Consider the following 21,939-nt stretch of genomic DNA (forward strand, 5'->3'; position numbering starts at 1 on the left):
CAACTTCACAGAAGCTGAGAAGGTCCCAACAGGAGCTAGTGCCACTGTGAATATGCATGTTCACTCCTAATACAAAATATATTATAGGTATTATTATTGATTAACCACCTGGTAGTACTCTCAACTCTGCCATCTGCAACATATATTATTAAGATCAACAGCAAGTTTAGTAAAATATGTACATATATGATCTGTAATGTCCAAATAGTTGAATTTCTTAGTGTAATGTTACTCTGTTTTTTTACTTTAAAGTAAAAAAAATAATTAAATAGTACTTTTACATGTAGTAGAGCAATTATGTAAACCTTTACTTGGGTGTTATGTGCGTGTCCTTCATCCAAGTCCTCTTATGCTTTTATGACTATGAATGTTCTCAGGTCTCTCATGAAAAGATATTTAGATCTCTACTATACTACCTAAATAAAGACATTTATTAATATTAACTTAGTTACAACAAATAAAAATGATGTCATCAAATGTCTTAGTATTGTAACTGTTCAGTGTGAAATATCCACAAAGTCACACCACGTGGCGGCACTGTTGAGCTTAAACCATCGGTAAACCAATCGTGTGCGTCTTATGACCGACGTCACAGTAACTAGCCAATGGGAACGGAGCTGAGTCTGTCGCGGTTTCCTCTGCTGCGATTTGAATTTTCTAACGCCGAGAAACAGTTTGTGTCTGAAGAAGAAGAAGCAGCGCGCCCAAAGTAAGTGCAGATATCTCTAGTGTTTACTCGCGACAATTTAGGTAACGTTAGCACATGGGCCATTTCACAACAGACCATATAATATCCAATGTTTAAATGGCTGCGTATAGATTGAGAAAAAAAATCACATAAAAATCACTTTTTCGCTAACTAGCGTTACTTGTCATTTCGTTGGAGCCATAATCAACACAGACAAGCAGCAAGTCTTCGCGCTAGCGTCACCGTAACTCTACTGTTCAAAAAAAGCCCGACATGAAATTGACTTTCTATGTTGCACTTTGGCAGCGCATTAACATCTACATTACGAAGTGTGTCAACACTAATACAACAATCGTTGGATAAATTAACGGTAATTAACTAGCTGGCTAACCGTAACGTTGCTAGCTAATGCAGCGTTATTAAACTGCGCTTACAACGTCTACGCTACAGGTGTATTACACCGCTACTGTTTCCAGAAACGTTTCTGTCTCTTGATCGGAAAAACGATCCGCAAAGCGTTTCACGTCAGGACACCTTACGTTACCGTCTAAACATTTTTTTTTTTAATCAGCGTTACTGCCACTTTTTTTGCACATTGGTGCCAAAAAACAAAAAAGTAAAACATTATGATCAATAGGTAAGAAAGCTTGAGGAGTAAACATAAATGAAATAAAAACAATACTTTTTGTCCATTTTGACCATTCAGTCCCCCTCCTTTTTAGAGAAGGGGGATTAGTTGAACAGTTTAATGGCCACTGTGTTGTTCTGTGGACCACTTGCCTGTGATCAGTCTCTGGCTGAAAGTGCTCCTCTGTGCAGCCAGCACACAGTGAAGTGGGTGGGGGGCATTGTCCAGGATTGAGAGGAGTTTGGACAACATTCTCCTCTCCGCCACAGCACGCAGAGGGTCCAGCTTCTCCCCCAGAACAGAACTACCCCTCCTTTTTAGTTTGTCCAGTCTATTACTGTCTGCCACTTTTATATTGCTTCCCCAGCAAACCACAGCACAGACGATGGAGCTGGCTATCACAGACTTATAATACGTCCGCAGATGTTGAAGGACCTCAATGTACTGCGAAACTACTTCCACCTCCTCTCCCCGTATGGAGAGAGGATGAACAGGAGTCCCGGAGTTTTACTGATGTTGAGCTGGAGATGATTGTGCTCACACCAGTTAACAAACCTGTCCACCACTTATTGATACTCCAAGATATCCCCACCCTGGATACATCCCAAAACTGCAGAGTCATCAGAAAACTTCTGAAAGTGGCAGGACTCTGACGTTGTACCTGAAGTCAGAGGTATACAGGGTGAAGAGAAATGGAGATCACCGTGTCAGACAGTTCTGCAGATGGACATACTGGGGTCAGTCAGTGAGGTATAGTCCAAAACAGGCTGAATTGTGTTAAAAGCACTGGAGAAGTCAAAGAACGTAATTCTTACAGACCCCCCAGCCTTCTCTAGGTGGGTGTAGATGTGGTGTAACAGGTCGATGAGAGCATCCTCCACCATCAGCTGAGGATGAAAAGCCAACTGTATTAGGTTTTTCATAAAAACAAATTACTGTTAAAAAAAGAAAGAAAAAAGATAAAACCCTCACTGAACCCTCAACAGCCAAGTGCCGGTCACAAGCCTGTTAGAAAGTGGGGAGGGTTGTCTCAGGAAGGACAAAACATGCGGACACTGGCGACCCTGAACTCACAGGATAAGCCGAAAGGACAAAAAAAAAAATGTCTTTATATCACAGGGACATAACTAGAGAACTTTGGAACTAGCCACTTGCTTCAGCAGTACTTGATTCTCTTGTTGGATTTCATTCAGTTAGCAGAGAAATGTGGCCTTTAAATACGTTGATGTCGGTTGGTTAGGTTCGAAGCCATGAGCTGGGCGGTGGAGGAGTGGAAGGATGGACTTCCTGGGAGAGCTCTGCAGAAGATCCAGGAGATGGAAGTCCAGCTGGATAAACTGAAGAAGGAAAGATCTCAGAAACAGTTTCAGCTGGACTCCTTGGAAGCTGCTCTTCAAAAGCAGAAACAAAAGGTCAGTGCCCAAAAGGGAAAATGAACTGAAAGTGTATTGACTTGGTAAATTAATCTTTAATGAATCCATTGAAGAAATTACTGATAGTAGACATCTATTAATTATGTGTCTTTTTTTTTCTTCAGGTGGACAGTGAACGTACTGAGATCTCTGCTTTGAAAAGAGAGAACCAGGCTTTAGTTGAGTCATGTGACTCTCTGGAGAAAGCCCGTCAAAAGGCCACCCATGACCTCAGTGTCAAAGAGCAGCAGGTCAGTTACCGACGGAGAAAGAAAGAAAAGTCTGGTGCAAGTTAATGATAATTTAATAAAGAATATACAGTATCTGAGCTAACGCATTTCTGTGAGAAAGTTTTCCCTGTGTTGTAAAGATCTGATCCAACGCTATCGAACATGCTTGTTTGTTTATTTCTGCTTATCTAAGGGTTCACCTGTTATTTCCATCTGCAATATGAAGGTTTAATGGGTTTGTTCTGCAAGGAACGATTAGTTTGGGCACATTGTGTTTGTCTAGAATTGGATAAAAATCAGATGAATTTTTATGACCCATAAATATAGAAAACCCCACAAGCGGGTTTGTTTCCTACCACTAAATCTAAATGCCACGTTTTTAAGATCAAATGTATAGAAATTAAGCACAATTTTGTAAATGCATAGTCACAGTAACTTGTTTCCTGGTGATTAGTTTGTACACTCAACAGCTAGGAAACATACAGTAGCACACAACACTGTGTTACACTCCAGCATTAGTTGCGGTGGCACAAAGAGAAGGTGAGGTTGTCAGTGTCAACCTGCAAAAAATGTATGAGTTTTGAACTTCCAGTGATCCTAACTTAACACTGTTCCTGATTCTAGGTGAGCTACCTGGAGGGTCAGCTTAACGCCAGCAGAAAGACCATAGAGCGTCTGGAGCAGGAGCTGAAGAAGTGAGTTCACTTATGTATCATATTTATTATGTGTAATATTATTGCAGATTGGGGTGGTACAAATGTTTCAGCGTGAGACATTTATAAAAGGTAATTTATAATAATTTATCAATGGGGGTGCAAACTTTGGTTTCTGTTTCACTATAACTTCTTTAGTAACTTAGTTTTAAGCTTTAATGTGCATCCCCTTACAATGAAACGGCATATAGGGTGAGACTTTTGCACCCAACTGTAAGTTGCATAAAATTAAGCAGTTTGACCAAGTTTGTATACCGTTTCTTAAACAGACACTTTTCTTATTCTTATTCTTAACTGCTCAGATACAAAAATGAATTGGATCGCTCTCAGCCTGCTGGCTCTTCCTCCTTGTCATCCTCCTCCTCTGATCTTCATCCCTACACTACTCCACAGAAAAGTTTCGCTACCCCAGCTTCGGTCCCAGCCCACAGGCAGCATGGTATTTGAATTTGTTAATGATCACAAAGGTCATGAGATTAGTTGTTTTTGTTTTCAATCTGCATTACTGTCAGCCTGTCCTCTGTAATTGCAAATGTAAGCAATGCTGCTTTTATTTTGGGAGCTGTGTGGGACTGTGTATCTGTTGGTGTAGTTTTCAGTTTTCCCTATTATGTAAATTCTGTATATGTCCCATAGATAATAGACTAGAGGAGCTTCAGGAGAAATACAGCCAGGAGGTAGAAGAAAGAAAAAGGTTGGAGAGTGAACTTAAGGTCTTGCAAGTCAAAGTGAGTACATTATTTACACTGTATTTATGTTTTGTTTGTTTCATTGTAGACGCTGATAGTAATTTCTCACTTCTCTATTAGCTTTTAAATCAGTCATCAGTCAGTATAAGCCACAAGGACATTGCTGCCCGACAAGCTGGATCTTCCATATTCCCATGGCAACAACATGATCAGGCCCACAACCGCCAGTCTCAGGATGCAATGGAGACCCCCTTGAAAAGGCGGGGGACATCCCTGTGGGATGCCCATGAAGAGACCCCTATCAAACCCAGCCAGAGAATGAGCTGTTCCAGACCAGTGCAAAGTCCGAGTGGATCCTCCCATCAAATGGAGCAGCTGAAGACTCTCAACCAAGGTGAACTACTTTTAAACTTAATATTGTTCCTAGTGTTTTGCATCCTTTCCACTTATTTTTTTGTGTCAGTTCTTTTTCCTTTAAAAACAGTATTTAGCATCCTTTGAGCTTTTAGAACTAACTCCCCCCCCCCACCCACCCACCCTTTTTTTTCCTTTTCAGAGCTGCGTGGCCGTGTGTCTGAGCTGGAGAGGAGCCTAGGGAACCAGGAGAAGGAAATCCGTTGCCAGGCCTCCAAGTTGCAGGAACTACAAACCCAACTGAACCAGGCACGCAAAGACTTGACTGAACGAGACGGAAACCTGGCCAAGACTAGCCATGAGCTGAGTCAGGCCACAGACAAACACCAGCAGATCGAGGCCAAGGTAGTCTTCCATGGGTGGGATAGATTATTTTTCTTTATGTCTGCTTGCTTATATAATTGACAGTAGAAGACCTGTAAAAGCAACGAATATGTGTAATAATTGTAAACGATAAGTAAAATGCTGCTGTGGATTGTCCTTAGTGTTCATCAGTTGAGCAGAAGCTGAAACAAGTCACAGAGGAGATGAGCTGTCAGAGACACAATGCTGAGAGCTGCAGACGAGCCCTGGAGCAGAAACTTAAGGACCAAGAGAGAGACAGTCAGAAGGTGCAAAAAAGTGGAGTTATTCCGTCATCTAGCTTTTTTTTTTTTTTTTTTTTTTTTTTTTTACGTCTATGAAACATTACATCATTTAATGTGTTACAAATCCTTTAATCTCAACTTTTTTAACCTGCTCTGTGTAGGAGCTGGCCCAGCTTCAGAGTTCTCATCAGGCTCTGGAGCAGCAGCTGAACCAGACCAGAACCAAGCTAACACAAGAGCTCCAACAGTCCAAAAAAGACTTCAATGTACTGCAGGCTGACATGGAGAAGGTAACGTTGTAATGTTTGTAAAAATAGGGAAGCAATGTATTACTGTACACTTCTCTGCTTTCAAAATACATTTATACTTAAAATAACAATCAGCTTGTATGAAAGTCAAAGAAACCTCCTTTTGGAATTTTGTCAGCAGCTGGAGAATGTTGCTATACGTTTTTTGCGGAATAAACACATTTTTAAAAGTTTAAGACATAGGTGATATTTGTGTCACACTCTCTACCTGTTTTCTTTATTTTTTATGAGTTTTTTTTATTTATTTATTTTATTTTTTTGCTTGACTTGTCTCTGCATTTGCTGCTTTTTAAGATGTGCTTCCAGAGGGCTCAGATGGAGAAAGAGGTGGAGGAGCAGAAACAGAAGTTGCTGAGGTCAGAGCAGAGCCTTCAGGCCAGTCAGACCAAAGAGCAGGACCTCCGCAAGAAAATGGAAGTGAGTTGCTTTTAGTAGAGAACACTACTCACTAGCAAATCTGCAGAATAACCATAATGTGTGTCACCAGCTCAAAATGACCCAGAACGACACCCAGTATCTTTATATTTTAATAAAATTACAAAAATGTTACGAACAAAGTCTAAAGTTCCACAATACCATCACATTACCACCCTTTTCTTCCTAGTCCCCATTTCTTCTCCCCATCTCTGACTTCATCTAACGCTGTCTTTAAGTTCTATTCACATTTCTTTCTCCCTGTAGGAGTTGCAGAAAGAGAAGAACAGTGTGGTTCTCCAATTGGACCAGAGCAGCAGGCTTTTGTCGCAGCTGGAGGAAGAGAAAAAGAGTAAAGACCAGACCCTCAAGCGCACACAGGGTCAACTAGATGACCTCAAAGGTAATTATGTTGTTAAAAGTTGGTCAGTGTTAGAGGTCAGCCATTAACTTTAGGATGTTAACTGAGGATATCTCAGTTTATACATTTTTTTTCTCTTTTATGCTCTTTAGCAAAATCAGAGGGACAGGCAGATGAGGTGAAGAGACTTCAGTCAAAACTTGAGGAGCAGACTCAGTCTTCAGCCCGAGAGCTAGAAAACTTAAAGAAGACACTTTCTGATGCAGAGACCAAACATGACCGGTAAACATAGTTTAACTGCAAAGAAGAAAAGAGAGTCAATTGCACTTTGTTAATGCGAAAAGATGTTTATTTCATCTGATATTCAACATGTGTTTTGATTGTTGTGTATATCAAACTTTTTAAACCGTAGATGCCAGAATGACCTGCAGAAACACAAAGAGGACACAGAGAGGCTGACTAACAGGCTGACAGTAATAGAGAAGGAGAGCCAAGAGCTGAAGTCCAATCTCACTGCGAGTCAAAATGAGTCTAAGGAACTAATACAGAAGCATCAAGCTTTGCTGGATTGGAAGAAAGAGAAGGAGAGCTTGATTAATGAAACTGAAGCTGTGCAAAGGGAGCTCAGTGACAAAATTAGCAACTTGGAGAAAAGTCTCAGCTCACTTCATGAGGATAATGATGAGCTTAAGGTAAATGATCATAAGGTAATAGTTTCCAAATAAAAATGTCCTGTAGCAAATATGATAAATACAAGATAAGTATAACCTATGGTGTATGCATGCTGAACACATGTTTTGTCACATTTAGCACGCAGACAAAGACTGGTTTTTTGTGGTGCATAGACCCTAAAGATTCTAAAAAGTTTAGGTTGGCTTAGGTTTGAATTCACAAAAAAGAAAGAAATCTGACTTCAACATCTGAGTTTTGCATACTTTCATTACTGTAGAAGCAGCTTCTTAGTATGGAGGGACACAAGGCCAGTCTGTCTGCTCACATTGATTCCTTGAAGGGAGAACTCCTCAACAAGAGCACTGAGCTGGAGGAGAGAGAGCACCAGTACCAGGGGCTCCAGTCTCAGTTCTTAGAGGCTGGAGAGAAGCATGCCAAAAACCTGGAGAATGTGGGCGTGCAAGTGGCACAGCTTCAAGCTCAGGTGATTTACTGTGTTTGTTTGGTTTTTTCTTCACACTTTGCAGAGAATTTTGTGTTTCCAAAGAACAGGACATTTTTGTAAATTGCTTAAGCAAAGACAAGGAGTTTGGTGTTAGTGCTTGTAAGTGCTTGTCTTTGCTTTTTTTATCCAAACAGATCAAAGATTTGGAGTTGCAATTGCAAAAGGAAACTGCACGAGCAGAGCAGGCAGAGAGGACAAACGCAGAGCTGCAGGAGGAGTACCAGGCAGCATGCGACCTGGCCTGTTCCAAGGAACGCCTCGTAGAGCTGGGCCAGGCTGAGATCCGCCAGCTGAGGGAGAGTCTCACACAGGCCACTGCACAACAAGAGGAGCAACATGTCAGGTGGGAGTTTTATCTTTTAAATGTAATTTAATTGTTGTTATATTCCCTATTAAAGGATAGAAATTACTCGACACTAAACATTGCTTCAGTATTACTGCAACAAATGTAGCTTCTTTTCAACATGGATATTTTCTCTCTTTTGTGTCCAATCCTACCAGGTTGGCAGAAGAGAAGGCAGCCCTGCTGAAGCAGTGTGAGGAGAGCGTTTCAGCAAAGGCTGAAGAGGTGGAGCAGATCAAGCTGCAGTTTGAGGAGGCTCAGCAAGAGCTGCTGCTCACGAAAAATCAGGTGCGTGCTGCACCTGGAGGTCCATGAAGACATTGCAGGTGGTACCTGGCCATACACTGAGTAAAGCAGCATCACTGTGGGAATCACGTTCAGCCTTTTCCTCACAAGTTACAACAGTGACACTTATGTTGCCTTCTTACTGACATTAGTGTTCCCTGGGTCACAATGAGTTGAAAACCCCTGTTTTATTCATTAATTTCTTTTGGAGTTGATTAAACTTTTTGTACAATTTAAAGCAGTTTGTTTCATGTCGTAATGCATTAATGTGCTACAATTTACCCCAGATTTATGTCCTATATATAAAGAAGAGCATAATGACTGAGTACAATGAGCATTTTGAATTTCAGTGTCAGTACATCTGTTGTACTGCACTTAAAATGCTGGGTTTTTTATGTTAGGTGTTCTTTATTTTTCTCATAATAAAAGCCTGATTATGTTCTTGTACCCATGAATTAGGCCAGTTCTATGGAGCAATTCCTGAAGATCCAGGAGCAACTGGGAGCGGAGCTGCAGCATCAAATAAAGACATTGTCAGACAGTCAAGAAGAATACAAAAAGATGTCTGAGAAAAAGTCTGAAGAACTCATTAAGTTACAAGAGGAACTGAAGGATCAGCAGTGGCAGAGGGAAGAGAAGGAGAAGCAGTACAGAGAGGCTGAAGCTCAGATAGCATCTGCAGAGAAACAAAAGTCTCAGCTGGAAAATGTTTTGCAAGAGATGAAGAAGGAAGCAGAGGTTAGGAAAAAAAGATTCTATTTTTTATATTATGTTGTCTATGTGTTTCCCAATTTTTATTGTACTCACCTTGCATGGTTTATTTAACATAAATCAATTTTCATATACATATCAGGATTCATTACATCTTTTCTTTCCCCTTTTTTTCAAGATACTCCAGCAGGCTCACACTGAGAAGACCAACAGTCTTCTGGATCAGATATCTAATTTGGAAGAAAAGGTAGCTGCAAACAAAGATGCAGCAGAGAGGTTTCCAGCCTTAACAAATGAACTTGATGTGGTCAAACAGTCCAACACTGACCTCAAAAACTCTTTAGAAGCTCTTGAAAAGAGTCACGCCACCACTATCGAAATCAAGTCTAACCTGGAGAACACCGTGATCGAGAAAAGCAACCACATTGCTGCATTAGAGGAAAAGGTGAAAGATCTTACAGAGGACAAAAGAAAAGAGGCAGAGAGCCACAGTTTGGAGACTCAAAGTCTCCTCAACAACGAGAAATACCTTAAGGAGCAGCTTGAAGCCACTAAGCAGTCAGTCACTGCTGCCAAAGCAGAGTTACGTTCTCGTCGAGAAGAGATCAAAACCATGAAGACAACTCTGTGTGCTGCTTCCCGTGGTTTAGAGGAAAGAGACAACACCATAAAGACTCTGAAGGAGAAGCTCAATAAGGCAGAAGCAGAGCATGTCAAAACCTCAGACCTCCTCAAGGAGAAGATGATCGCCATGAACAAAATCAAGGTTAGTTTCTTAGATATTCTTAGTTTATGTATTATTATAATGTTTTTACTGTAAAAATAACACCAATATGTCAAGATTGTGTAACAATCCACACAAGTCAGTCACACTTTTAAAAATTATATTCATTGAATTATTCAAATTAAGGTACAGCTGGAGATGCTGCAAATGGACCTGGAGGACAACGAGACAGCCATGAACTCCTTTGACAGCCAGGTGGAGGAGCTGAAGACAACCATAGAGTCACTGGAGGCTCAGCTTGCTCAGAACCAAACCCAAATGTCTGATATGGAGGCCAAGCTGGAAGACAGCCAAGCCCAGGTAGAACCGCTGTCTGCGAAAAAGAATTGTCGTTCGCTTTTAACCAGAATTAAAAGTGAATTTAAGAGCTTAATTTTCTTATTTTTATTACATTTCCATGATGTATTCAGTTTGAGTGTTTCTACCTTCTGCCTGATTTATTCAGTCGTCTAAAATGAATTCTTTGTGAAATTGTAATCACCTTCATCAGCTCCTGTCCTCCTTCTGTGATGTGGAATTCAGTCTAAATCCTGTACCCTTCCAGGTCTCTGTCTTGGAAGCCCGCTTAGAGGAAGTCCAGTCCCAAACCTCTGTGCTGGAGTCACAGTATCTCACAGCCAAGGAGGAGCTATTCGAGAGGAGCTGTGAAAAAACTCGTCTGGAAGAGGACGCGGTCAGAAGAGACCAGCTGGAGGAGAGCGTTACTGCATTAGGGTTCAAACTCAGTCAGATTACAGAGGAAAGGGACAACTTGGAGACAACAGTCAGGCAGATAAATGAAGACAAGGACCAGTTAGTCCAGGAGAAAAACAACCTTGAATATACTTTAAGACAGCTAACAAATGACAAAGAGCGAGTAGAATCTGAAATGATTCAAGCTAATGCAGAGAAGAAACAGCTGGAATGCAGTCTAGGAAAACTGTCTGAGGAGAACAAACAACTACAGACTAATATTAAGCTCTTAAATGATGAAAAGCAGGAAATAAAAGTAAAGCTCAATCAAATAACTGTAGATAAAGACAAAGGTGAATCAACTCTTTGTCAGGTCACTGAGGAGAAAACCCGGCTTGACGCTACCCTCAACCTAATAAATGAGGAAAAGGTACAACTTGAGGCTAAAATCAGGGGCTTAACCTCTGAAAAAAATGACCTGGTTACTAACTTACATCAAGTAGTTGAGGAAAAGCATCAACTGGAAATGAACTGCAAACAGCTGACAGATGAGAACATGAAGCTACGGTCTAGTGTCAATCAAGTCATTCAGGAGAAGCTGCAGTTACAAGAAACCATAGAGAACCATAAAAGTGAGGTGGCTTCACTCAAAGAGGAGAACGAGTGCATCCAGTACACACTCCAGTCCTCAGAGCAGGAGCACCAGAGGCTGCAGGAGCAGCTCGAGATGAGGAACAAGATGACTGAGGAACAGAACCGAGATAGGTAAAGTGCATCTTTATAAGCGTGACATTTTTGACATTCGTACCAAATCATCTTAGTCTTAAAAAGGGCGATTTGTGGTAATAAATGCTAAAATGAAACGTTGTAACACAGGAGCCACCAGTTTGAGGCTGAACAGGCTGACCTGAGGCAGAAGGTGGCAGGCTTACAGAATGAGCTGACTTTATTTAAGCAGCAGTATGATTCACTGCTTGAGCAAGTGGGCCAGCAACACAGCTTGATAGAGCAGCTCTCAGCATCGCAGGAAACCCAGAAGCCAGGAGAGATAGTCTGCCACATTGATGCTGAGGAGACAAAGACTGGTGGTGAGTGTATCATCTGCAGCGGTTTGTTCAGAACAAGTTGATGTGGAGCCTACAATTGATTCAAGCATCAGTGTTGTGTTCATTCCAGAGAAGGAACATCAGAGCCCTATGGAGTCTGAACTGGACGAGCTGCTCCACCCGTCTGACAAGGCTCTCGGGTACGAGTTTTTAAAATTATTTTTTTGTTTATTTTTTTAAACTACAGATAAATACACAATACAATATTGGCTGTAAAATAAGAGCGATTTTGTTCTTTATGTAAAGAATTTGGCAATTGTTCACAATTTCAGTGATTCTTTTTGAATGAAGAGAGTAGCAGTGTAAGATTAAAGTGCTTTCCAATTCATTTATTATAAATCCTTCAGAGTTCAATAGCCCTGATGATGTTAGTCTAGTTTAACACGGAGGATTTTCTGTAGAATGTAACATATTTTGGTGCCAAGAAGAAAATTAATTCCACAAAATAATGAATAATTTCAGCTCAAAAGATAATGAGCTGAAAAGCAAACAAGCAAATAGTCTGCTTAGCATGTTTAAGCCTAAATCTGATAGATATCATATCACACATAATATATTCATTCATGTATAGTTTTTCAGTTGTCCTTGGATTATTGATATCTTTTGAGAGTTTTTCAACGAGATGAGTGTTAGTGTTTTGTTTTTTAATGGGGAATCTACTATTTAATCAGTGTCTTACAGTGTATCAGCTTGTGTGTTATATGTATTTCATTAAGCCATTACTAAATATAATGTCCTTCAGCACCAGTAGTGAGACAGAGCTCGTCTTCATGGAGAACCTCACTGAGGCAGAGATTTTCCAGGAACAGCTAGTGGGGGAGAGGGAGGTGTGCTTGGCCAATGTGGAGAAAACAAGGAGCAGTGAGGAGGAGCAACTACACCATCAACAGCAGCCCTTAGATCAGGTAAAAAACTAGGGAGTGGGGAGGGGGACCGAGATCATAGACTTATTATTACCTGCTCATATTTCTCCTGAATAAATTCTTCAGCAAACAATTGGTGTGAGCATTTACTTCACAATAGAATATAGGGTTTCAATTCTTGCAGTTTGAACCTCGAGTTGTTCACAAGTCTACACAAGTGGTAATTGTGGTGTTTGTTTGACATTTTGTCATCGTTCTTGCAGCTTTGTGCAGAAGGCAACAGTCCCAGAGATGAGGTTAAAATTGAACCTGAAGCCTGTGAGATGTCTTTACCCACATTCTCAAAGAGTGAGACCAAAGCCTCTGGTGAGCAATAAAAGGCCTATAGTTGCAGTTGCGATAATTATATATCTTTAGTTTATGTACTATTTAACATTTAATGTTTGACCGAATACCTGCAGAACAGCATCCTCTGACAAATGACTTCAAGATTTCAAACAAAAGCATCTTAATAGCATCAACTCTTGTAGCTATAGTTAAATATTAGCGTTAATATCGCTACGTTTTTAGTGGAAACCAATTTGTGAAGCCATTTTTCTCCAAAACATGACTTTTATGATTCAGATGATCAGATAATGTCAATTATTTTGAAATACATATAAATGAATGTTCAATCTGTATATTAGCATCAGAAACCTGCCCGCTACAAGATGACCTCAACCACTACAAGGAAATGCTGACAAAGAAAGAATATGAACTGCAGACCCTCTGCTCGGATTTTGACCTACTGAGCTCCGACCTCACTCTCAGAAAAGAGCTGACATCTGAACTGGAAGTTCAAGTTCAAAACTTGGAGAAGAAAGTTCATGCAACAGAGGAGATGGCGCAGAGTGCAACAGATAAACTAAATCTTGCCCTGGCAGAGAAGAAGGTCCTTGCTAAAGAAGTAGGTGGAAGAAATTCCGCAGTAACAAATGTCACATACGTTGTAGTGCAACAATGGCCACAAAAGTATAACTGATGTCAACACTGTGTGCTCATATTTAGTTGGCTCGGCTGTCTGAGGAGAGGGAAACATTAACCCTGAACTTGCAAACGGCTAAATCTCAGCTGACCGATGTTATGGAAATGCTGGAAGGACTGGAAATGGCCAAAGGTATCCAACTTTCTAGTTGAATTCAAATGACTGCAGACTTGTTCGTAAATTTGATTAAAACTTAGTCTAAAACAATCATACCACCCAACAGCACCTTGGATTTGATGGTACAAAATTTGATTTACAAGGAATACACATCCTGCCCGATTTGTAGTCCTCTTCAATATTGATCCCATGCTTTTGTTGGTTATGTAGGTGGATGGGATGAGAAGTTCCTTCAGCAGGAGAGTGAGTTGAGGCGGGTTCGCTCTGAGAAAGCTAATCTAGAGCAACACATCCTGGGCATGGAGTCTGAGCTGGAGACCCTGCAGGAGGCGCAGACCAGACTTAAAAATGAGATGGACACTCAGAGGAGGACATGCTCAGGCATGGAGCAGCAGATAGAGAAGCTCATGACAGAGGTAAGCTAACACATCAGGTAAATGTGGGCTGTCTATACTGTGTTTGTATTGGAAAAGTCAGTTAAAGATCAATTAGTTCTAAATTCTGTTATTTCTACAGACAACTCAGCTGAGATCTGAACTTGTGTCTTGCACTGAGGAGCGAGATGACCTGAATCAATCTTTGGGCCAGTGGAGAGAGAAAGTTCACAGTTTGGAGAAGACTAACCTTGACACCAGAAACCTTATTTCCATCCTGGAGGATGATCTCAAAGCAGGACGGAAGGAGTATGAAGCTTTGCAAAGCAACGTGGAGAAACTAAAGACAGAAAGGCAACAGGTACATGTACACAAAGAGTTCAAAAGGTGAAAGAAAAAGGTTAAGAGCCCGAGCACCTGGTTACATCCCAGAAAACAAGCACCTTAGCATCATAGGTTTACTATGGGCTACTCCAGTCTAAAAGTTTAGTGTCGACATTAATTCTGGTAGAAATGAATTTTTGATTTAATTATTTAAAGAGAACACAACTCAGAACATGTCTGTTCATTCATGTCTTGTTTTTCTTTTTTGTACCTAGACCCATACATGTACTATAGAACTAAAAATACAGAGATACATATAAAAAACATGTTCCCCTCACTCCCCTGAGGAGTGTTTATGCTTAGTGTTACAGCCCAAGGCTATGGAGTAAACTGAGTTTTTGATATTTTTCTCATCAATTAATAATGTAGGTGTTTCCCCTCACCTTTCCCTCAACCTGTCTGCCTGCCCCCTTTGGTTTAAGCTCGGTGTGTATAAAATGTAATTTCCTGCTTGTTAATGTCTCAGTTTATTCCTTTTCTTTCACTCTAGCTGTTGGAGCAGATTAAGATGCTGGAGCAGGCAGTTTCTCGGCAGAGTGGAGAGAAAGAGGAGCTTATTGGGCATCTTAACCAGATCAAAGAAGACCACAACTCCGCCAATCAAAACACTGAGTCCATGGTCAGCAAAATACAGGTGAGAGGGCATTTAAATACAATGCATTTTGAGTCGGGGTATCAGTACATATCTTGATAATTATCTTATTACCTAAATTGATGTTTAGATTTTTGTTTCATTTGACACTTTGCGTTTTACAACTGTTTAGCACATTAGTAAAATCCTTGAGTCTCAGATGGTCCATTTGCAGTTTTCTCAAATCGTAGCAATAAGAGTTGCATACAAATATTGCATTTAAACAGGGCCTAACATTTCAACTAATCAGCTGATAAAAGTAATGATAATAATCCACGTTGAAAAAGAGACATAAAGGCCATGTGAAACTAAGACCTACTACATTTTTCAGTAAAAATGGGTTAACTCTCTCCTTCCTGTTTTTTTTCCCCCAAGACTTTAGAGGGAGAGGTGAGTCGTCTTTCTCAGTCTCTAGAGTCATCTCTGCTTGAAAAGGGAGAGATTGCCTCCCGTCTGAACTCGACACAAGATGAGGTCCAGCAAATGAGGACTGGCATCGAAAAGCTTCAGGTTCGCATTGAGTCGGACGAAAGAAAGAAAAAGAAAATGGGAGAGCTGCTTAAAGGTGACACTGAACTTGCTTTGAATTTTAAAAGGCCTCGACAAATTCACTGTAGTTAAGTTTTGTAGTAGGTTGGCTTAAACTTGACTCTGCATCTCTGTAGCTGCCCAGAGAAAGTCAGCCTTCTTGCAAGATCGCATTGATGCCCTAGAGCGAGAGAAGGAAGATGTGGAGCAAAGTCTAGAGGAAGCTGTTCTGCAGGTATTCTGGCAAACATCACAGTTCGTCCCACAACTGTGTGTCTTAAGTGTTTCACTGTTGGCTCTCATTTTAGACAGAAGGGAAATCACATATGACATGTATTAATCAGATTTAAAATTACCAGTTGTTCACGTTATATTAAGTGTGGATGTTTTATCCTTTACAGGCTGAGACAGCCAAAGGTGAGCTGGAGGAGGAAAAGAGAAAGGTACTTTGTCTATCATGTTTTTATTTTATGCCTTAATAGTGCTTTGCAGCCCATTATGTCAACTTATAAATGTATTAAGCAGACTTCTCCCCATCTTTTTCTTTCTTTCATGCTCTCACTTTGTTTTCCACTCTGATTTTCTCCTTTCATAAACTCTCTGCTGTCTGTTTGTCTTCAACCCCCATCACCTTTTTACTTAGGTGGAGGAGGAGAAGAGAGACCTCTGTGGGAAACTATCAGCGCTGTCTGCAGAGTTGGACATCCTGCGATCTGACAAAGAACGCCTGGAGAGAGAGCTAGAAACAAAAAAGAGAGAGATTGAGGCACTGAAGGCTGTTAAGTTGGAGCTGGAGAGAGGATTGGAGAAGGCAGAAGTAGAAAAAAGGGAGGAGGAGGAGAAACAGAAATACCGGGTGGAAGAGCTGGAGAAGGGAATGAGAGAGGAAGCCGAGAGAAAAATCAGACAAGTGGATGACCTCCAGACTCAGCTTGCAGCCTCTCATCAGAGACAGCTCTCACTTGAACAAGAAAGTGCAGAAACTAACGGGGAGAAAGAAAGACTGCAGTCTCTGCTGGCAGAGTTGGAGAAAGAGAAACTGTGCCTACAGAACTCTCTGCATGAGAGGCAGACTGAAGGAGCGAGGCTCCGGTCTCTGGGAGAGGAGTGGGAGAATGAGAGAAACAACCTGAAGACCCATATTAAGTCTTTGGAAGACAAAATAAGGGAGGCTGATCAGAGACAAACCTCCATAAAATCTGTTATAGCAGAGAAAGAAAAGATACAAGGAGAAAAACAAGACCTGATGGACCAGAAAGAGAAACTGCACTCGACCTTATTGTCTGTAGAACAAGAGAGAAATAACCTGTACAGCACTCTCACGTCTATAGAAGAAGAGAAAGAAAGACTAAAGCAAGAGAGAGAGCAGCTTCAATCTGGCCTTTCTCTGATAGAAAAGGAGAAACATGACATGCAGCAAATTCTTTCTTCACTCCAGCAAGAGAAAGAAAGAACGGAGGAGGAGAAGCAGGAATTGCAGTCCTCCCTTTCTGTGGTTGAAGTAGAGAAGGAGAACTTGCTTTCAGCTCTTTCTGCCCTGGAACAAGAGAGGCAAAGAGCAGAAGATGGGAAGCAGACCCTCAGAGAGGAACTGGAGAGTCTGCAGACAACAGTTGCGTCTTTGGAGAAAGAGTTAGAAACACACAAATTGTCTGCTGTGCAGCTTAATGAGCAGGTACATTTAACAGAACTGCTGAGTCCAACCTCATTAACTTTACATGTTTTCTTTAATTCCTTTATGAAAATCAGACGCTACCATAACACATCCTTTCAGAATCACCCAATCATGACATAATAGTGGTACAACAATGATAATCTTTTCTTAAACACCACATCTTTCAGTCTAACCACTCGACTTTCTTTTGCCACCAGGTTTCAGAGCTAAAGTCTCAGGCTGCTGGTTTATCTAAAGAAAGGGATTCTGCTCTGAGCAAGATGAAGCTTTGTATGAAAATCTGCAAACAGCTGGAGCAGGAGAAGCAAACTATATTAGACAGCTCAGGTACAGACATTGATGAAAAGTTAGACATTTCCTTTTTAATTAATGTTTATTCCATAATAAAAGAACCTTTTGCATAAGAAGATGCACTGTATTGAAAAGTTTTAGTTTTAGTTTTTGGCACTTTAATTGTAAATAAATGAATGAATTTGTTCACTTAAGCCCCAGTTCTGTTTCAGGTGATGCAAAGAGCAGCGTGGAGCTGCAGACTGAGTTACAGCAACTCAAGATAGAAGCAGATAAGAGACAAAAAGAAGTGGAAGACCTCCAGACAGCTCTTGAGCAGAAGAGGGCAGAAGTTGAAGAAAAACTGAAGGAGACACAAGAGAAAAGCAAACAGCTGGAAGAACTCAAGGCTGCCCTCGATGAAAAGAAGAAGATAATGGATGAAAGGGATAAAGAGCTGGAGGAGGTGAAGAGTGAGTTAGAGGAACTAAACAAATGTCGGGAGGAGAAAATTAGTGAGGCTGATGAGAGCATGGTTAAATACTGCAACCTGATGGTTCAAGTCCACAAACTGGAAGAAGCCAACGCTGCGTTGACAACACGCTTGGAGCACATTGCTAGTAGCCAACGTGCTGATGATGTTACCACGCACTCCAACACCAGTGATGGTACTCACCGCCGACGTTCAGGGAGAAAGTCTACCTGCAAACATCAGGAAGAAAAGATGGATGAAAACATGGCTCCTCAGTCTCCTCCAAAGTCTCCCCGGGGGTCGTCTTCAGGGAAACGCGGCCACCGTGACATCAGTGATAAAGACAGCGCCCAGCAGGCTTTGCACAACCTGACAAAGAAGATCAGAGCCAACACAGTGACTACGCCGAAACCGAAGAGTGAACAGGAGGATGAGGAGTTTAAGCCTGAGGGACTTCCTGAACTTGTACAGAAAGGTTAGTGTTCGGTGGTAACGCAAACGAGACAACTGTGGTTGGTTTTCTTTGCTCCTGTGTGTGACTTTAAACTCCCATATTTAGTTTACCCCATAACTTCTGCAGACCTCCATGAGCTTGAAAAGCAGCACTGTGCTAGACATAACTGCAAGGATGCAGGGTGTAATACCAGTTGGAAGATCATGACACAAAATTCTCATAATTTTCATTTACTGTAGTAAAAGAAATTTGTCATATTTTTGTACTCCTCAGGGTTTAGTGACATTCCTCAAGGAGAAGCAAGTCCGTTCATCATCAGGAGAACCACACGCTGCAGTCCTCGGCTGGCTGCTAGAAAGTCTGCTACATCTGCAGCCGACGGCAAGGTGAGCAACACAAATGGCACCGGGTCAGACTTGGTCTGACTTACCGTTTGTGTCTTTATGCAAAAGGAACCAGGATCATTTAGACTCATGAAGACATGGGTCTGACACGTTCAGATGTCTTCTAATTAATGATATAGATTAAAGAAAACCCATGAGAGACCAATTAACTGCTGCACATATCTAAATGTTCTCCCATTTTCTGATTCTATTTTAATGTGTTTTGCAGCACATTTGTACTGTTCGTTTTAAGTATCAATGCACCAAAGTTAGAGATACTGTTTTCTGTACTGTATACTATACTTTTTGTGCAGAAACTTGAAAACTGTGAACTTTTCAACTCTCAGTCAGTTTTTCTAGGTTTAATTTAGATAGCTGGGCCCCTGGTTTGCTCACAGGATATCCGGACCCCTCACATTTTTAAGCCAGTCTAGGTCAGCTGCTTACAGCGTCAGGTCAACTGAACCAGTGGATTTAAAGGATGTGGAGGTTTCAGGTCAAACAGGTCAAGAGGAAACATCATCTCAAAGTTACTTCATGTGTCATGACATGTGTCCACTTAAACTGAAATGCTGGACCTTATTTCTTTAATTTACATATGTCCCACTTTCTGTTTAGTTACGTTTGTTGCTTAATCACTCACTGTCCTTATCGTTAGCTTGCTGTTTCTCTACAGGTTTTGGGGCCCATGACCCTCCAGAGTCCCTGTGTGGACGGCTCCAACAGGAAGTGCCTGTCCCCAAGCAGCGAGGGGAAATCGATGCGTCGCTCGCTGAGGAAAACGCCTGAGAGGAACGAGAGACAAACACAACAGGGAGAAAACTGTCAAGTTCAGTAGATTGATATGGAAACACACACATAAACACACTTGCAGTTTAATCTTAGAACTATAAGCTTGCACATGCATGGATACACAAAAGGGTAATACACACTATTTTAGCAGTATCGTTTATCTTAGAAGTAGCCTAAAAACACTCACAATGCACCTTTTTGTTGTTTTTGGTGTGTGGGGATGGTACCTGTCATTTGGTGTTGGGCTGCAGAAGTAGAACAGTTGTTCTCTCTTGTCTCTTTCACTTGGTTAAATTTATGACATCAAAAATAAATTACTTGATCTAAATTTGCTGAAGAAAAGGTAAAGATTAGATGATTTCTGTCAAAGCACTAGTTTTCATTATATTGACAGGGTTTTTTAATGGAACTTTCTACATACTTCAAATGTCAGATATAGATTTTTAATAATGATCCTGCAACTGGATCATTATTAAACTGGACCTGCAACCGATTCTTCCCCAGACTCACTGCTTGTCCTTTATTTTCTATTCTACTGTCTCTTTATATGTGTAGTAATTGTTTTGAACGTTGTACATATATAATGTACAGAGTAATAATAACTACACTTCATTCATCTGTAAGTCCTGTAACATATCCCATGATGCTACTGGCAGCTAAATTTGTGTAGTTTTTATTCATAGTTTCTAGATATTTTTTATAGTTTTCTATCTTGCTTGTCTGTTTTTTTTTTGTTTTTGTTTTTTTTCATTAGCTTTAGATCAATGTTACCGATCTGTAAATAGTTAATGATGCCTAAAAATTTTACTAAACCTTTTTAACAGCTTCAAAGCTTTTGTGTTTGTTTTATTGTTGTTTGCTTTGATCATAACTTTTGAAACATTACAGGAAGCATGTCCGAATATGAACAGGCGAGGATAAAACACACACTCTCACTCACTCTTGCACTCACAGACCAGTCACCACAGGGTGGAGGTCCTGAGCTATATGGAGGAAAGATGCTGTATGTGGGTGTATAGAACAACCAGGACCAGCTGTGACCTAAGCTGCATACAAGTAGAAAGTAGAAAATTATTATAAATTGAACTTAACATATAGTCAAAAAAAATATCTCATGGCACCAGAAGCTCCTTCCAGTCCAGTGCACATCTGGTTTTCTTTCACTAATTCAACAGGAGGTGGCTTTGACACCAGAGGCTTTTTTAATATTGCTGAGCCCGAGTCAGACGGCAAATTTAACAAAATGACCCTATGTATGTAGATTTGTCCTGCACTGGACCTTTTGTTGCAGCTGCCACATTCGAAACATTTTGCATCAAACTTAAGTTGTAAGTTAATTCTAATATAATTCCTGTCATAACTGTCTATTCTAGAAGCTCTGCATGTTTACTCACTGAACAGACGGGTTAAGGTTACAAACTTTAACGTGGGAATTTCTATTTGATTCTGTTTTACATTGTTTTGCTGTAAATGAAGAAAAACGAACTAACTAAACCCGATATTCGCTTTACATTTATATAATCAATTTTTAACTGGAAGCAGGAAATTGCAGATTAATTCCTACATACAGTACTGTGCAAAAGGCTCGGGCTGCCATTAGATGTGCTGTTTTAGCAGTGCTATGATGGCCACATATTTATTGCAGTATACATCTGGAAAACAAAATATGTACAATATTAAAAAGCACAAATGTTGGAAATCTGGTTGTGACCACCCATTGTGTTTAGCATGTCTGGACCAGTTGAGCTCAGATTCAGTGGAAAATAATAGTGAAAGATCAAGAAGACTCTAAATCTGTTGAAGTTGCTTTGAGAGACCACAAAATGTCCAGCTAGAACCTTGGTCAGTAACGGGCAGCTTCATTTGGATGCCAAGTTGGCCCTTCCATAGTCTGAAGAAGCTGGATCTTCCACTTTTATTTTTGTGCATAAAGGTAAGACGTCCACTCTAAGAATGTCCAGATTATCTTCATTAGTTTTTATGTGTTCATTTAATTTACCAGCAGCAGATCTTAGACTGCTGCTTGCTTAGTGCATGGTTCTTTTTAATAGGCCAAAACAGCTTAATCTACCTCCAGCTGGATTCTGACAAAAAGGAGAATTGTGCATCGACTCCTGTTAATGCACAATGATAAGTAACTTGTACGTACAGAGAAAATATTGATGTGTTTTTTAAAAATGTTTTTATTTTATGATAAAATGTGTCAAATTCTGAACTTCCTTAATTGTATGTTTGACTGCTGTGTTATAATATCTGTCTTATAATGACTTCTGCTCTCAGGTTAGATAAGACACTCTGTGGAAGTTATCTGTCCTTTGTCAGCATAGGGTCTAATGATGGCATTGTCTAATCGCGTCTTTATTCTCAGTTTGTTTATTTATTTATTTGGGTATAATGTTTGGCTAAGCCCACATGGAAATGATGTGTGTTCTAATGTTAACAATGTGCAC

General features: G+C 40.5%; 1 protein-coding gene across 2 annotated transcripts; it reads left to right on the plus strand.

Moving 5' to 3' along the window:
• The first annotated feature begins 673 nt into the window (after positions 1–673).
• cenpf (centromere protein F) lies at positions 674–20,314 on the plus strand. 2 transcript variants are annotated; one of them, XM_067488425.1, is made up of 38 exons: positions 674–709; positions 2,557–2,728; positions 2,854–2,979; positions 3,583–3,653; positions 3,974–4,110; positions 4,308–4,399; positions 4,481–4,754; positions 4,917–5,119; positions 5,260–5,385; positions 5,523–5,651; positions 5,964–6,086; positions 6,351–6,486; positions 6,597–6,726; positions 6,857–7,136; positions 7,394–7,600; positions 7,756–7,964; positions 8,123–8,252; positions 8,709–8,987; positions 9,139–9,726; positions 9,871–10,044; positions 10,289–11,181; positions 11,293–11,504; positions 11,593–11,662; positions 12,265–12,427; positions 12,649–12,751; positions 13,072–13,331; positions 13,433–13,541; positions 13,737–13,942; positions 14,043–14,261; positions 14,775–14,918; positions 15,291–15,480; positions 15,581–15,678; positions 15,845–15,886; positions 16,087–17,118; positions 17,316–17,445; positions 17,622–18,335; positions 18,588–18,700; positions 19,374–20,314. In XM_067488425.1, the coding sequence occupies exons 2-38, from the start codon at positions 2,567–2,569 to the stop codon at positions 19,533–19,535; spliced, it is 8,436 nt and encodes a 2,811-aa protein (XP_067344526.1). In that variant the 5' UTR covers positions 674–709; positions 2,557–2,566; the 3' UTR covers positions 19,536–20,314. The 2 variants fall into 2 exon arrangements, with proteins under 2 accessions (XP_067344526.1, XP_067344535.1); XM_067488434.1 differs by having other exon boundaries at positions 12,271–12,427.
• The last annotated feature ends 1,625 nt before the right edge of the window (positions 20,315–21,939 follow it).

Source organism: Channa argus, chromosome 2, assembly GCF_033026475.1.
Source record: "Channa argus isolate prfri chromosome 2, Channa argus male v1.0, whole genome shotgun sequence".
Taxonomy (NCBI): domain Eukaryota; kingdom Metazoa; phylum Chordata; class Actinopteri; order Anabantiformes; family Channidae; genus Channa; species Channa argus.

What these genes read in the sequence shown, in the direction of transcription:
- cenpf (XM_067488425.1), top strand. Translation starts at nt 2,567, where the DNA reads ATGAGCTGGGCGGTGGAGGAGTGGAAGGATGGACTTCCTGGGAGAGCT. An exon ending in TGGCACAGCTTCAAGCTCAG is followed by an intron (nt 7,601 to 7,755) that starts GTGATTTACTGT and finishes TTATCCAAACAG; the next exon opens with ATCAAAGATTTGGAGTTGCA. An exon ending in TCCTGAACTTGTACAGAAAG is followed by an intron (nt 18,336 to 18,587) that starts GTTAGTGTTCGG and finishes TGTACTCCTCAG; the next exon opens with GGTTTAGTGACATTCCTCAA.